This window comes from Ascaphus truei, chromosome 3 (assembly GCF_040206685.1).
Source record: "Ascaphus truei isolate aAscTru1 chromosome 3, aAscTru1.hap1, whole genome shotgun sequence".
Lineage (NCBI taxonomy): Eukaryota > Metazoa > Chordata > Amphibia > Anura > Ascaphidae > Ascaphus > Ascaphus truei.
Window position 1 is genome coordinate 419,485,825 of NC_134485.1, and position 16,769 is coordinate 419,502,593.

Below are 16,769 nucleotides of genomic sequence, written 5' to 3' on the forward strand. Positions count from 1 at the left end.
ATTATACTCACACAGTATACTCACGAAAAGCATGCGGCACGTGCACGCGCTTTCGCATTGGCACGCACGGCCGCCTGCGCGCGTTCGTCACCAACCCCTCAAGTGAATGGAAATAACTATCTCAGCACCTGGGCAACCAATATGTTACTCAGCCAGGAGTACTTCAGTATTAGGCAGGGTGACCACGCGTCACGGGTTTTAGGGCTCTGCCTTGACTTTTTGGGCCACTGTCCGGTTTGCTATCGGCGCCGGCCGTGCATGTACAATGGGCAAGCTCCGATCGCGCATGCGGAGACGGTGCTCGCGCGTGTGCAGTCGGCAATTCGCCGCTCGCCATGCGCAGTCAGCGCTCGTGCGACATTTCTCGCGGGTTTTGCCGGGACAGACATGGTCACCCTAGTATTAGGTGACCCTTTTTTATTCGGACTAAGGGCCTCATGCAGAGAGCAGCGCTATTTAAAATCTCACCATTTTCCGGAGAAAATCGCGCAAAAAACAGCTGAAAATGGCGAGGTAGGAAAAACGCGCCATTTTTTTTTCTATTTGAAAATCTCGCTGCGCGGCTGGGAGATATTCGAAAAATATCCGAATTCAGAAAGGCGCGCTCGCCATCTAGCGGCTGTTTTTGGCGCGATTTTCTTCAATTTTCTCCGCCAACTAAAGTTGGCAAGAAGCAGGAGCTCGCCGGCTATAGGGAAAATAAAAAAAATGTGCGATTTTTTTTTTCCCTTTCAGCTGTGCGCATCTCCTCATTTACAATTCTCCACATGCAGTAATGCTAAAAATAGCGGATTTCGCCCATTTCTGCATATGGAGAATAAAACTCTCCATTAAATCTACTTTTTATTCCCTCTCCAATTTTAAAAAGCGCTGCTCTCTGCATAGGCCCCATACACTTGATATTATTCAAGATTTCGAGAGTTCCCTCTCTTCCTCGGGTCAGCGAGACTCGAAATGACAATCTCAGGTCACTAACGAACTTATCTCACGTACAAAACGGTGACATTTATAGGCAACACACGTATTCGTAGCCAAACGGGCACGCAAAGGGTTAAAGAACTGAAAGAGTTAACAAAAAACTGAAAGGATGCATCATTTGCTGGTGTAAAATGTATCCCTTATCCCACACCACTAGAATTCAGAGCTGTGAGTGTACACAGGTATATGCACCTGTATATAATGTATAATGTATAACCCTACTCACTAAGGGCCTCATGCAGAGAGCAGCGCTATTTACAATCTCGCCATTTTTCGGAGAAAATCGCGCAAAAAACAGCTGAAAATGGCGAGGTAGGAAAAAAGCGCCATTTTTTTTTTCTATTTGCAAATCTCGTTGCGCGGCTGGCGGGAACCTAAATCTCTCGTGTTGAAAACGGCCGTATTCAGAGAGGCGCGATCGCCATCTAGCGGCTGTTCGCCCAAAAAAATGGCGCGATTTTCAACATTTTGCTTCGCCAACAAAAGTTGGCAAGAAGCTGGAGCTCGGCGGCCGGTGGGGGAGAAAAAAAAAAAACGCGATTTTTTTACAACAAGTTTCAACAGCGCTCATATCGCCGGTTGAAACTCTCCATATGCAGACAGGATTTTAAATGCAGTTTTATGACCTTTCTGCATATGGAGATTAAATCACGCCAAAAAAGGTACTATTTATTACTTTCTCCAATTAATTCCACCGCTGCTCTCTGCATGAGGCCCTTAATGTAACTATGTATTTGTAACCATGGATTATTTGTCATCATAACTCTGTGCCCAGGACATACGTGAAAACGAGCGGTAACTCTCAATGTATAATTTCCTGGTAACACATTTTATAAATAAATAAAATAATAACTAATAAAACGCGGGGCACAAACAGAAGCGCTTTGTACGCGTCCAATAAATGATGTGGTAATAAAACCCTTTGTCGGACAAATCTGCTCCGACCATTGCGCTTTCAGATTGCGCTGTCCAACGTCGAAGTAATTTATATATACAATATCTGTACAATTGTTGCATTGCTGTAATCCTGGTTACAAAGAGACGAGGGTCATATATAACCCCATTCATTGCTGGAGGGTACTGCAGTGTATCGTGGGCCCACCCGGCAGTGAAGTGGTTAATGGAAGAGCTGGTGTTCACGGCTCAGCCCGTCTCCCCTGCAGCCGGAATGAATCGCCGGGCCTGACACGTTAGTGCACAGCGTGACCTGGGCCTCCGGCAGGGTGATACCGAGCCTGCCTGCACCGAGGTCTGATCCGCCAGGAACCCCCGGCTGTGTGGAGAGGGGCTTCTATCTGCGCTCGCGCCCCGGTGCCAGATGTTAGGGAGACTTCCCGCGCATCTGCTGATTGATTCTGTGTGTTGAAAAATGCAGCCGTCAAACAAATAAATGAAATATGAATAACTGTGTCAGGGTTGCACAATCTTGGCAAAACAAAGAGGCGCCACAGCAGGTTGATAGCGGGTTTAATGGAAGAGCTGGGCGCTCAGCTCCAGCCCTCAAGCCCCCCCCAACAGGTCAGGTTTTCAGGATATCCCAGCTTCAGCACAGGGGGCTCAATCAGAGGCTCAGTCTTAGACTTGACCTCTGATTGAGCCACCTGTGCGGAAGCAGGGACTGATTGAGCCACCTGTGCGGAAGCTGGGATATCCTGAAAACCTGACCTGTTTGGGGGGGGGGGGGGCTTGAGGACTGGAATTGAGCCCCCCTGAGTTAGAGCAGCGTGCAGATGAAATGACCATGCTGCACAGTGTATCAGTGTTGAGTATCTCCTGCCACGTCCCAGCGATGCGCCTCCTGGGAGACAACGTCATTTATGGGAGGCCCCACCCCCCACAACATACAAACTGCACAAACACACTAATCAATGAGGAATGGTTGGCACTGAAGTGGTTACGTAACCCCTCCCGCCCCTGAAATCTGCTCCTTCGTTACTGCCTGGTGACGGGGTCTAGTTTTTCCTTGATACTAAGCGTTCTTCCCTGCCCCAGTCCTACTCACTGGGCCTTCTCCATCCTCTCCCCAGGGTTGCCACCTTCTACTGAAAGCTAACCCGCAGATTATTTCGCTCTTAGCTTCGGCGGCGCCTAACGGTGTCCTCTGGCATCCTCCCGGCATCTCCCCCTGCAACTGCTGCCAATTCGGATTTGCGCTGCGTTGCCATGACACCGGGACGCTGTCATGGCAACGTGGCGCCATTTGATGCTGCCCAGAGCCATATTGAGAGCAGTTGCAGGGGGGGTGGGGGAGGTGCCGGGTGGATGCCCACGCCGACGCCACCCAGACGTTTACAGGGTAAAACCCGTAGCCCGGAGATACGCAGCCGAAAACCCATAGTCTCCGGGCCAAACCCGTAGTGGGGGCGACCCTGTGACTCTCCCCTGTATGGGACCTCTCCGGCCCACTCCCTTTCCTGCAATGCAGAAGAGATCAGTGGAGCCTCGGAGACAGCTTCAAATCCAGGGAGAGGGGCTAACTAATATTTGAACCCATGCGCTGCCTATAAGTGCCGGCGACGCATTACAAAGCATTGCCGTGCTGGCCCCTCTGGCAGGGAAGGGGTTATACCACATATCAGTCATGCAAATACTATTTAATCCGCCCCGGTTCACTCAGCTCCTGGGAAATGTGCAGGGGGGCGCTGCTTGCTGTAACAGGGTTACTACATCTGAATAACCAGAACCACCTGTGATCATGTTGTTTGCTTGTCTGTGCGTTAGCTTCCCCACGCCTGGGAAGATTTCAGCCCCTCTCTGCTGGCATATTCAAGGAGTGGGGCGCGGGCCGAGGGAGCATGTGATCCGGATCACAGAGTCGGTCACTTTATCTCCCAATAATTCAGTTGTATGTTCTTGAGCGAGGTATTCATCGCTCCGGCATTATTCTGCTGGGTGCAGAACACATAAGAACTTCAGCCAGTACTGGTTCCTAAAGCCCAGTAATCCTGTCTGCCGAGCGGCAAGGATTGGGAGCAGCTGGATGAGAGCAGCAGTCATCACTCCCTGCAGCATGGTGTATCCCTCACTCCCTGCAGCACACGGCATCCCTCACTCCCTGCAGCACACAGTATCCTTCACTCCCTGCAGCACACAGCAACCCTCACTCCCTGCAGCACACAGCATCCCTCACTCCCTGCAGCACATGGCATCCCTCACTCCCTGCAGCATGGTGTATCCCTCACTCCCTGCAGCACACAGCATCCCTCACTCCCTGCAGCATGGTGTATCCCTCACTCCCTGCAGCACACAGCAATCCTCACTCCCTGCAGCACACAGTATCCTTCACTCCCTGCAGCACACAGCAACCCTCACTCCCTGCAGCACACAGCATCCCTCACTCCCTGCAGCACATGGCATCCCTCACTCCCTGCAGCATGGTGTATCCCTCACTCCCTGCAGCACACAGTATCCTTCACTCCCTGCAGCACACAGCAACCCTCACTCCCTGCAGCACACAGCATCCCTCACTCCCTGCAGCACATGGCATCCCTCACTCCCTGCAGCATGGTGTATCCCTCACTCCCTGCAGCACACAGCATCCCTCACTCCCTGCAGCACACAGTATCCTTCACTCCCTGCAGCACACGGCATCCCTCACTCCCTGCAGCACACAGTATCCTTCACTCCCTGCATCATGGTGTATCCCTCACTCCCTGCAGCACACAGCATCCCTCACTCCCTGCAGCACACAGTATCCCTCACTCCCTGCAGCACACCGCATCCCTCACTCCCTGCAGCACACAGTATCCTTCACTCCCTGCAGCACACAGCAACCCTCACTCCCTGCAGCACACAGCATCCCTCACTCCCTGCAGCACACGGCATCCCTCACTCCCTGCAGCACACGGCATCCCTCACTCCCTGCAGCACACAGCAACCCTCACTCCCTGCAGCACACAGCATCCCTCACTCTCTGCAGCACACAGCAACCCTCACTCCCTGCAGCACACAGCATCCCTCACTCCCTGCAGCACAGTGTATCCCTCACTCCCTGCAGCACACAGTATCCTTCACTCCCTGCAGCACACAGCAACCCTCACTCCCTGCAGCACACAGCAACCCTCACTCCCTGCAGCACACAGCATCCCTCACTCCCTGCAGAACACAGCATCCCTCACTCCCTGCAGCATACAGTATCCTTCACTCCCTGCAGCACACAGCAACCCTCACTCCCTGCAGCACACAGCATCCCTCACTCCCTGCAGCACATGGCATCCCTCACTCCCTGCAGCACACGGCATCCCTCACTCCCTGCAGCACACGGCAACCCTCACTCCCTGCAGCACACGGCAACCCTCACTCTCTGCAGCACACAGCAACCCTCACTCCCTGCAGCACACAGCATCCCTCACTCCCTGCAGCACAGTGTATCCCTCACTCCCTGCAGCACACAGTATCCTTCACTCCCTGCAGCACACAGCAACCCTCACTCCCTGCAGCACACAGCAACCCTCACTCCCTGCAGCACACAGCATCCCTCACTCCCTGTAGAACACAGCATCCCTCACTCCCTGCAGCATACAGTATCCTTCACTCCCTGCAGCACACAGCAACCCTCACTCCCTGCAGCACACAGCAACCCTCACTCCCGGCAGCACATGGCATCCCTCACTCCCTGGAGCACACGGCATCCCTCACTCCCTGCAGCATGGTTTATCATTCACTCCCTGCAGCACACAGCATTTTTCACTCCCTGCAGCACACAGCATCCCTCACTCCCTGCAGCACAGTGTATCCCCCACTCCCTGCAGCACAGTGTATCCCCCACTCCCTGCAGCACACGGCATCCCTCACTCCCTGCAGCACACGGCATCCCTCACTCCCTGCAGCACACGGCATCCCTCACTCCCTGCAGCATGGTGTATCATTCACTCCCTGCAGCAGTGTATCCCCCACTCGCTGCAGCACACGGCATCCCTCACTCCCTGCAGCACACGGCATCCCTCACTCCCTGCAGCACAGTGTATCCCTCACACCCTGCAGCAGAGTATCCCTCACTCCCTGCAGCATAGAGTATCCCTCACTCCCTGCAGCATAGAGTATCCTTCACTCCCTGCAGCAGAGTATCCCTCACTCCCTGCAGCATAGAGTATCCCTCACTCCCTGCAGCATAGAGTATCCCTCACTCCCTGCAGCATAGAGTATCCCTCACTCCCTGCAGCATAGAGTATCCCTCACTCCCTGCAGCATAGAGTATCCCTCACTCCCTGCAGCAGAGTATCCCTCACTCCCTGCAGCAGAGTATCCCTCACTCCCTGCAGCATGGTGTATCCCTCACTCCCTGCAGTACATGCAGCCCGTCCCTCCCTGCAGCATAGAGTATCCCTCACTCCCTGCAGCATAGAGTATCCCTCACTCCCTGCAGCATAGAGTATCCCTCACTCCCTGCAGCATAGAGTATCCCTCACTCCCTGCAGCATAGAGTATCCCTCACTCCCTGCAGCATAGAGTATCCCTCACTCCCTGCAGCATAGAGTATCCCCCACTCCCTGCAGCACAGTGTATCCCCCACTCCCTGCAGCACACGGCATCCCTCACTCCCTGCAGCACACGGCATCCCTCACTCCCTGCAGCACACGGCATCCCTCACTCCCTGCAGCATGGTGTATCATTCACTCCCTGCAGCAGTGTATCCCCCACTCGCTGCAGCACACGGCATCCCTCACTCCCTGCAGCACACGGCATCCCTCACTCCCTGCAGCACAGTGTATCCCTCACACCCTGCAGCAGAGTATCCCTCACTCCCTGCAGCATAGAGTATCCCTCACTCCCTGCAGCATAGAGTATCCTTCACTCCCTGCAGCAGAGTATCCCTCACTCCCTGCAGCATAGAGTATCCCTCACTCCCTGCAGCATAGAGTATCCCTCACTCCCTGCAGCATAGAGTATCCCTCACTCCCTGCAGCATAGAGTATCCCTCACTCCCTGCAGCATAGAGTATCCCTCACTCCCTGCAGCAGAGTATCCCTCACTCCCTGCAGCAGAGTATCCCTCACTCCCTGCAGCATGGTGTATCCCTCACTCCCTGCAGTACATGCAGCCCGTCCCTCCCTGCAGCATAGAGTATCCCTCACTCCCTGCAGCATAGAGTATCCCTCACTCCCTGCAGCATAGAGTATCCCTCACTCCCTGCAGTACATGCAGCCCGTCCCTCCCTGCAGCATAGAGTATCCCTCACACCCTGCAGCAGAGTATCCCTCACTCCCTGCAGCATAGAGTATCCCTCACTCCCTGCAGCATAGAGTATCCCTCCCTCCCTGCAGCATGGTGTATCCCTCACTCCCTGCAGCACACGCAGCCCTCACTCCCTGCAGCACACAGCATCCCTCACTCCCTGCAGCACACAGCATCCCTCACTCCCTGCAGCACACAGTATCTTTCACTCCCTGCAGCACACAGCAACCCTCACTCCCTGCAGCACATGGCATCCCTCACTCCCTGCAGCACACGGCATCCCTCACTCCCTGCAGAACACAGCATCCCTCACTCCCTGCAGCACACAGCATCCCTCACTCCCTGCAGCACATGGCATCCCTCACTCCCTGCAGCATGGTGTATCCCTCACTCCCTGCAGCACACAGCATTTATCACTCCCTGCAGCACACAGCATTTCTCACTCCCTGCAGCAGTGTATCCCCCACTCGCTGCAGCACACGGCATCCCTCACTCCCTGCAGCACACGACATCCCTCACTCCCTGCAGCACAGTGTATCCCTCACACCCTGCAGCAGAGTATCCCTCACTCCCTGCAGCATAGAGTATCCCTCACTTCCTGCAGCAGAGTATCCCTCACTCCCTGCAGCATGGTGTATCCCTCACTCCTTGCAGTACATGCAGCCCGTCCCTCCCTGCAGCATAGAGTATCTCTCACTCCCTGCAGCATGGTGTATCCCTCACTCCCTGCAGCACACGCAGCCCGTCCCTCCCGGCAGAACACAGCATCCCTCACTTCCTGCAGCAGAGTATCCCTCACTCCCTGCAGCACACGCAGCTCATCCCTCCCGGCAGCACACAGTATCCCTCACTTCCTGCAGCAGAGTATCCCTCACTCCCTGCAGCATGGTGTATCCCTCACTCCCTGCAGCATGGTGTATCCCTCACTCCCTGCAGCACACGACATCCCTCACTCCCTGCAGCACAGTGTATCCCTCACACCCTGCAGCAGAGTATCCCTCACTCCCTGCAGCATAGAGTATCCCTCACTTCCTGCAGCAGAGTATCCCTCACTCCCTGCAGCATGGTGTATCCCTCACTCCCTGCAGTACATGCAGCCCGTCCCTCCCTGCAGCATAGAGTATCTCTCACTCCCTGCAGCATGGTGTATCCCTCACTCCCTGCAGCATGGTTTATCCCTCACTCTCTGCAGCACACGGCATCCCTCACTCCCTGCAGCATAGAGTATCCCTCACTCCCTGCAGCACACAGCATCCCTCACTCCCTGCAGCACGCAGCATCCCCCACTCCATTTCTCCCAATGTATCCACGTTTAGCGTTCCTCTCCATGAGCAGCTGAATCCCTCCTTTAATGTCCGGGATTTGCGTCCGCGCTTTCCCCTCTGGATGCTCGGGTTAGGTGTCAGATGCCCGCGCAGTCCCTCTCACAGGTACTGGCACCAGCTGCCCTTTCATATCCAGGCGACAGCTTTCCGAGGAGACCCTGTCTCCCCCTCTTCCTGCTCTCCTCCTCCCTGCAGCAGCGAGCTGCTCCTCCGCAGCACAGGGCCCTCACAGCTCCTCCCTGCAGCAGCGAGCTGCTCCTCCGCAGCACAGGGGCCCTCACAGCTCCTCCCTGCAGCAGCGAGATGCTCCTCCGCAGCACAGGGCCCTCAGAGCTCCTCCCTGCAGCAGCGAGCTGCTCCTCCGCAGCACAGGGCCCTCACAGCTCCTCCCTGCAGCAGCGAGCTGCTCCTCCGCAGCACAGGGCCCTCACAGCTCCTCCCTGCAGCAGCGAGCTGCTCCTCCGCAGCACAGGGCCCTCAGTGCTCAGGGCTCTCGGTGCACGGCCGGGCAAACTCCTGCCCATGTTCATGGATCCATTTATTTGCCACTGCAGGGAGACAAGTGAAGCACAATTACATTCTCAGATAGAGAGGAGATCCGTGGGGGGGTTGGCTTCAATTTATTAATGTTTGCTAAACATTTCTTAACGGTGCAATTTCCCTTAAAAATAACATTGAAAGAGAATTCAATGGGATTTCTAGCTGTTTTTTATTTTTACTTAAAAAAGACCTAAAAGCCTGCTCATGGCAACTCTGATCATGTCCACTTCCCCCACCCCAGCAGGAAGCATTGAGCTGTTTTCCATGCAGACTACAAAGACTCTTATCCGTGAAGTTGTGCCATTCTCGGCTTGACATATTTTTCTTTGGCTTCCTCGAATTCTAATGAAGCCAGTAAGTGAGAGTAGGGGAGTTGTTTAAGTTTTTGACCCACTAATTATGAATAAAAAACCCACAGTTTAAAAACCGTGTATAATATGGCGAATAAATCTTTAAAACATTTTTTAAATTATTTCCCTGTCATTGGAAGAAAAAGTCCCCGTAACATACGTATCAGTCTCCAAGCTGCACAAAGGGTGAAAAAGGACCCGATTTATTTCGAAAATTCCCATTATGTGTAGTGGGATTTTTAAGCCCCTGATACTGTCCCAGTTTTAAAGCTGCAGACCAAGTAATATCCCACGTGTGTTATTTTGATAAATTAGTTCTGTACTATGAGAAAATACTTGTAGCATTTTTTTTTCTAAAACAATTCTGAATGACATTTATAATGTATTATAAGGTAACAAGCATTTTTTGTTTCTAAAGCAAGTATTTACAAAGTCACATCCCCTTCCTCTTCTGAAACAGGCTCTGGCACCCCCCTTTTTGAGCCCTGCCCTCTCTCTAGCAGTGCACCAATTTTATCTAGTGACTGTCTGGTCACATGATGTTCCCCACAGAACGTTGCATCTTTGGTCCTCTTCTGCTCCACCAGCAGCCATTTAGTGAACCCCCAAGCCAAATCTTAGCCAAACGATTACAGGAGAACGGATCGATCGGCAACTTGGCTAATTACTTATCATTGTGTGGATTGCATTGATGCACATATTAAAAGGGAATAAATAATAATAATTAAAAAAAAGGACTGCTGCTTTAAAGCATTGAAAACCAACAGTGTATACAGATCAAAGTAAAACTACCTTTTTACTGGCACTTCAACCAATAGTTATGAAAAAACCCCAAATTAAAACGGTCAGAAGATGTGATAAGCTGAGCGCTTTCACTTCATTGCAACTGCGTTCCCTGGAAACCTTACCCCATTTGTTCCCGATTAGTACCGGGCAGCCGGCGTGCAGAGTGTCCTCATCGCCTTCGCCGTTCCTGTGAAGATTCCACCAGAACAGCGCTGCATTCTAAATATAGGAAGCAAGAGACCTGGGATGTAACCAACAAGCAGAGCCGGTTTGAGAGCTAGGCGGTCCCCTAGAGCGGCAACATTTTTGGGGTGGCTGAAAACAGATGAGAAGAATTTTCCACTCATACACATTATCTATAGCCTTGGTTTCTGTAAGAAAAGCTTGCGGACAAGCCGATTCTAAGAAAACACAGTACTGGTGTCCAGACAACAGAACAGTGCTGCTTTTCTGACAATAACTGGCGAAAGCTGATGAAACGGCCTGCATGTTTGGAGGTCGTTTCTTGCGTACATATATCACTTAGTTCAGGGAAAAAGTTCAGACAGACAAGATGGAGGCTTGGAGATTCTGGCCGCTCCCTTTCAGCGGTGGTGGCAGAGAAGAAGGGTGGTGGGGGCAGAGGGTAGCGAGGGCAGAGCCCACCCCAGTGGCCCAACCCAGAAGTCAGTGAGAAGTCCCAGTGTCTGCCGCCAGAATGGACCTCCGCCGCTCCACGGGTAGGGACTTTATAATGGAGAGACGGGAGGGAGAGAGAATGGGGGAAGAAGAATAGAGAGAATGACGGGAAGGAGGATGGAGAGAGAGATAATGGGGGGGGGGGAGAGAGAGGGGTGAGGGAGAGGGGAGAACATGCGATTGCACAACTCATTGACCTGAAGAAACATGTTTCTGCATTTGCTAATCTGAAAGCACGGAACTTGTAATATGCATGTATTTCTAGTACATATCCTGTGATATGTGCAAGTTCATTGGGGGGAGGGGAGCACAAGGCTGAAGGCACGCTTGGGGCACCTAATACCCTTCACAACAACTGCTGGGTGGTGGGGCCGACGGTGAAGCTCGGTGGTAAGAACACTGGAAGAGTATGAGCCGGTGTAGAATCCCAGTGTCAGCTTTTCTAGGGCTAGTCACTTAGAGGCGTAACTACTGCCTGGGATGCCCGGGCTCGTCCTGGGGCCCCAGCTTGGCGGGTGAGGGCGCCCCAAAGGGAGTCATAACCCTCCTTGCCAACTCGTAAGCAGCGGCAGAGCGGCATTCCCACGTGACCGCTGGGACCCAGATGTGGTTCAAACGAACCTGGATGAGGTTTAGAGGGGAAAAGGAGACAGAGCTGCTGCACTCCCTCTTACAGCCGACTGGTTTCCGAGAGTAGAAGTATAAGAGACTCCTTTCCCCCCCTGAATTGCGTGGCCTCTTGAGGACTGGAGTAGGCAACATACATGGCGATATTGTGGTACATCACCGGACTGCTACAGCATAGAAAGTAAGGCATATTGAAAAGGGATTGGATTGCAACTGGACGTCCCTAGGACGATATGTACCTGTGTCCCCAAGTGAGTAGAGGTTCCTGAGTGTGGCTAAGAAGTGGCTGCAGTGAAGTTGCTGGCTGCTCTGGCAGTGGAAGGGTTAATATAATAGTTCCCGTGGCTTGCCGTGCTGTGTGTGAAAGGTGCCCCGCTCACACTGCGCGAGCCGGGAACACGAGCTTACCTTTACCACCGGCACGCTGAAATTGGCGTAGACAAAGGCCGTGGACCCTCCAACATCTACCGAACTGAGCTAAAACAAGAGTGATAGACACGAGGGCTTGGTAACTCTGGTTTTTGCCTCCGTTTTGCAGACATAAGACTGTAGTACATAGCCCCTTCTGCATCCTTTCTATGCTGCCTCATTTTCCACGTCCTACTTTACTATAAGTATATTTAAGGGGGAGGTCCCCGTTGTACAGAAGTGACAGCGGCCTATTCAATAGGTCAAAGGGAGTATTTTTACATCCTTTTAAACGTTTAACATTTCCATGGTAAACAAATTTTTTTGAGGGTTTTTACAATGTTGTCAGTCCTCAAAATGATATGTAAACTGTTCTAATGGTTTTGTTCTTTGTTTGCAAATTATGATACCAACATTAGTCAAAAAGATAAAACATTAGTAGTTGGTATGCTTGAATTCAACGGTGGCAAAGAAAAGCAAAATGTTTCTATTTTCTACAAGGCACAAATAAGTGAAATAGTTACTTTAAAGATGATTGAATCTTTCTAAGAATCCAATTACACGGATAAGGTGTCTAAAAAAAGATTTTTTTTGATCCGCTCCCTGGGACTGTCATTTAAAGAACATACATCAATCCTCTACTTCCAGTGTCCGTACAAGCAGGCTCCATAAAGCTGACGCACCAGGGTCTGTCTAGAATAATGTCAACCACCATTGTAACATCAGACCTGAACTAGAAAAGTGTCACCCTGCAGCAGAGGTGTTCAATCTTTCTTTGGTTAAGGAACCCTATAATTATATTGTGAAGTTCTGCAGAATCCCCAACCCTCTCTAATAGCGCGTCTGAGATCAGATGCATTGTAAGGAACCCCAACCCTCTCTTATAGCGCGTCTGAGATCAGATGCATTGTAAGGAACCCCAACCCTCTCTAATAGCGCGTCTGAGATCAGATGCATTGTAAGGAACCCCAACCCTCTCTTATAGCGCGTCTGAGATCAGATGCATTGTAAGGGAACCCCAACCCTCTCTAATAGCGTGTCTGAGATCAGATGCATTGTAAGGAACCCCAGCCCTCTCTAATAGCGCGTTTGAGATCAGATACATTGTAAGGAACCCCAACCCTCTCAAATAGCACGTCTGAAATCGGATGCATGGTAAGGAACCCCAACCCTCTCTAATAGCGCGTTTGAGATCAGATGCATTATAAGGAACCCAACCCTCTCTAATAGCGTCTGAGATTAGAGCATTTTAATGAACCCCCACCCTCTCTAATAGCGTGTCTGAGATCACATGCATTGTAAGGAACCCCAACCCTCTCTAATAGCGCGTCTGAGATCAGATGCATTGTAAGGAAACCCCAACCCTCTCTAATAGCGCGTCTGAGATCAGATGCATTGTAAATTCTTTTGTATTTCAAATGACCTGAAAATTACAGGGAACCCTTTAGAGATCCCTGGGGAACCCAAGGGTACCTAGAAACCACCTTTGAAAAGCACTGAACTATAGTCTAGAAAGGTCGTCATCAGATCCAAATGCAGCAACAATTGGATACTTACATAGATCATAATGGTTGCTAACCGGTTTCCAGTGTTTGTTCTGTACAGCGGGCTCTTTCTTGACTGCAAGAAAAAAAAGAAAGGGTTTTGTTTCTGCAAAGTGGACAAGTCATGTGAAATACTGTATAGTCCTCTCAGCTGGCTCGTCTGTTGAGTTAGTTAGAATACACAGGTGGGGGGTCGGAGCCAGAGGATGGCATTGAGCAGACAATACATACAATCAGCATGGCTTTGTGCCCTAGGAAGCCTGGTGATGGTTGGTGTGGATTTCCGGGATTCTGATGATGTATGTGACCGTACTACTGTGTGGCACATGTAAGTCTCCACCACGTAGACCCAAACATGACACGGTGTAGAACGCACTATTTCTCACGTGAAGTTTGTTTTACTGGATTGCTTTGTTTTGCCACATTGGGATGAGTTTCCAAAGGTTACACATATTAATTACACAACTGAGGTGAGGGATCTAAGTACGAGTAAGGTTAAGTAAACGTAGCCCTCCGGTGAGATTTGGCACTACCGCGCGCAAAGTCCCATTCAAGCCAATAGGGGTGTCCGTGCAGCCGTGCTGAATTCTCACTATCAGCCTTTATTGAATAAGCCCCTAAAATGGAATATTCCAGGCAAAAGGTGACACGTGTGCTCATTTGCATGTCATTTCCCAGAATCCCTTGCTGCAGTGGAAGCACTGTATGCTAGGTGATAATGGTTGAAAGGCAGGGTTGCAGACCTGTCTAAGGGCTGGGACCCGCTGCGCCCGGCGGCGCGGGCGGCTGCACGGGCACTCCCCACCAGCAGGGGAATCCTCCCGAGCCGGTCCCGGTCCCTCCTCACGGCACAGTTCACTACACGCTGTGACGCGTCAGCCGCCAGGGGATTCAAGAGAATTGTGATCCCGAGCTTCGACGAGTCACGTGGTGTGGCTGTGAGCCAATGAGGAGGGGAGGCTTCGGGAGGAGGAGAGGCTTCGGGGAGCAGGGAGGAGTGTGGAGTGAAAGCAGCGTGAGTGCGTGTCTGTGTGTGTGTGTGTATGTGTGTCTGAGTGCCTATCTGTGTTTGTGTATGTGTGTGCCTGTCTGTGTTTGTGTATGTATGTGTGTGTGTGTGTGTGTATGAGTCCTTGCGTGTGTGTGTGTGTGTGTGTATGAGTGCCTGTGTGTGTGTTGCTTTATTTACTGTACCTTCAATCAGCTGCTCCACCCCGAGCCCGTGGAGGGAGGGGGGGAGAGAGTAGCGGGACCCTCTGCTCAAGCCACGCCCCCCCTCCCGCTCAAGCCTCCCACTCCCGCCCACCTCCCGCTCCCTACAGTCCGCATATCGCGGTCTGTGTCTATCAGCGCCCCGCCTCTCTGCAGTGCGGGAGCGCTGACGGAGGGAGCGGGGCCTTAGCCTAAGACATGTGAATGTGCTCACAAGTTATATTCTTTATTGGAGATATATATATATATATGTATATACACACATACTGTATTAAATGTGTGCATTTTGGCATTTGTGCTCTTATTGACATTGCAGTATGTAAGTATCATTGGATTGATTACTTCTCTATGACACTAACATGTCAACAGCCTTTGATTAGCCTACATGTTGATGCAGAAGAACTTGGCACTGTGGAGACGCTATGAATGCTGGAGCGCTCGTGCAGCTGTGGGATTATTAACCAGCCCACACCGATTCTTTATAACATTTGCCTTCACTATTAAAGAGCCTCCGTTGTGCTGTTTCGTTGAGGTTGGATTTTTAAATATGGGACTTTTATTGATGAACTGGACGGAGTGATGTGCGCTCCACCTCGGGTACCTGTGCCAGGGGTGCGCAAACTGTTTAGTCTGCACCCCCTGCCTGCTCACCCCCACTGCTCGCGCCCCCCTGCCTGCTCACCCCCCCCCTGCTCACATCCCCCTGCCTGCTCACCCCCACTGCTCATGCCCCCCTGCCTGCTCCTCTCTTACCTTGTGTCCGGCGTCATCTGACATCTCATTGCCATGACAACGCGGTGTCATTTGACCCCACGGCGTCAGATGATGCCACGTTGCCATGACGCTGCATTGCTAGAAGCCGCCCAAGACAAGGTGAGTGAGGCATACAGAGGCCTTGCTCGCTCCCCTGGCATTTAATTTAAATGCTTTGGGGAAGACCACATGGCTTCTGTAAGTGCAGTGCCCCTCCCCCCCTGAAACTTTTGCGCCCCCAGTTTGCGCACCCCTGCCCCGTGCTACCCTTACCTTCCCCATTCCTATGCTGTACACACGTTTTGATCCTGTAGGTGTAGATTGTAAATCACTTCCTCCTGCGGCTATGTTTACTTATTGATACGTATGCTGCGGTTAGCTGTTATATGGTTACAGTACATATGCTCCACTTGTGTGGTTGATTTATTTACTGTTAGCTGTTGCAGCCTCTGAGTGGGAGAATGGAACATGGTCAGCAGAGATTCTTACTTTGTGCCTAGTAGTACTATGAATTTTTTTTGCCCGAGCGCTCTGTTCTCATTTGCATTTTGGGCCCTTTTGGCCCAACTAGACTATCCTCTCAATCTTCATGATGTCAATCTGGGTTCACTGTGTTTTTGGCGCCCTTACTGGGGCCACTGGGTGTGGGTTAGGGTATTTCTCGGTGTGCTCTGTACGACTTTGGTTGCTCTTGAAAAAGGTTCTAGTGTGAGCCGAAACGTTGACACAAAAAACACCTTTTGGTATTTTGGAGTGCATGTCCTGTTTTCCACTATTAATTGTGTTCCAGCTGAAACTTTGGATGGTATGCACCAAGCATGAATTTTGCCTACTACAAAGTGAGTGCCCTGTCTTTGGACTGTATATATATTTACATATACAGATTAAAATATTTATTGCTATAAATTGATGTCAGTTTTCGTCTGCGTGTTTCAGTACTTACCGTAGCATGGTCAAAGTGAGGCTCGTAGTGCCCACCTATCCCATAATTTACCACCTGCAGGTACTCGGCATACGGAGCTTGGGCATTTAAACCAGTGAGAGCTGCAATCTGAAAGTCCATTTTCCTGATGACCGGGTGAGCCGTGTCCTTAATCCAGGCACTAAATGACACCACATGAAAGAGCAGATTGACGCAAAACCCATGCATGAAAAAGTAATAGCTGCAACTGTATTAAACCACGTCTCAGCATTTTACCTCTTAACTGACTCATGTAGTGTAGCATTGAAATGAATGATACAGTAATGGGTAACAGTCAAACCACATGATTTACAGGTAACCCTCCTTGCCCGGCTCTAAAGGAGGTCACATCAGATTGACTACATACATTGGCCTTTGCAGGGTGCTGGGTAGGTGCAGGCTGGGCGTGGATGTAACTATGTATATACATTGG

General features: G+C 51.4%; 1 protein-coding gene across 2 annotated transcripts in view; it reads right to left on the reverse strand.

Annotated features, from left to right (window-relative positions):
- Positions 1-7,273: 7,273 nt before the first annotated feature.
- The window catches only part of P4HA3 (prolyl 4-hydroxylase subunit alpha 3), a 73,729-nt gene continuing 64,233 nt past the window's right edge, over positions 7,274-16,769 (reverse strand). For both annotated transcript variants that reach the window (XM_075592753.1, XM_075592755.1), the window contains exons 9-13: positions 16,319-16,478; positions 13,424-13,486; positions 11,867-11,935; positions 10,276-10,372; positions 7,274-9,025 (exon numbers count right to left, since the gene is read on the reverse strand). In XM_075592753.1, the coding sequence (XP_075448868.1) occupies positions 8,955-9,025; positions 10,276-10,372; positions 11,867-11,935; positions 13,424-13,486; positions 16,319-16,478 (460 nt within the window). In that variant the 3' untranslated portion in view covers positions 7,274-8,954. The remainder of the gene's footprint in view (positions 9,026-10,275; positions 10,373-11,866; positions 11,936-13,423; positions 13,487-16,318; positions 16,479-16,769) is intronic.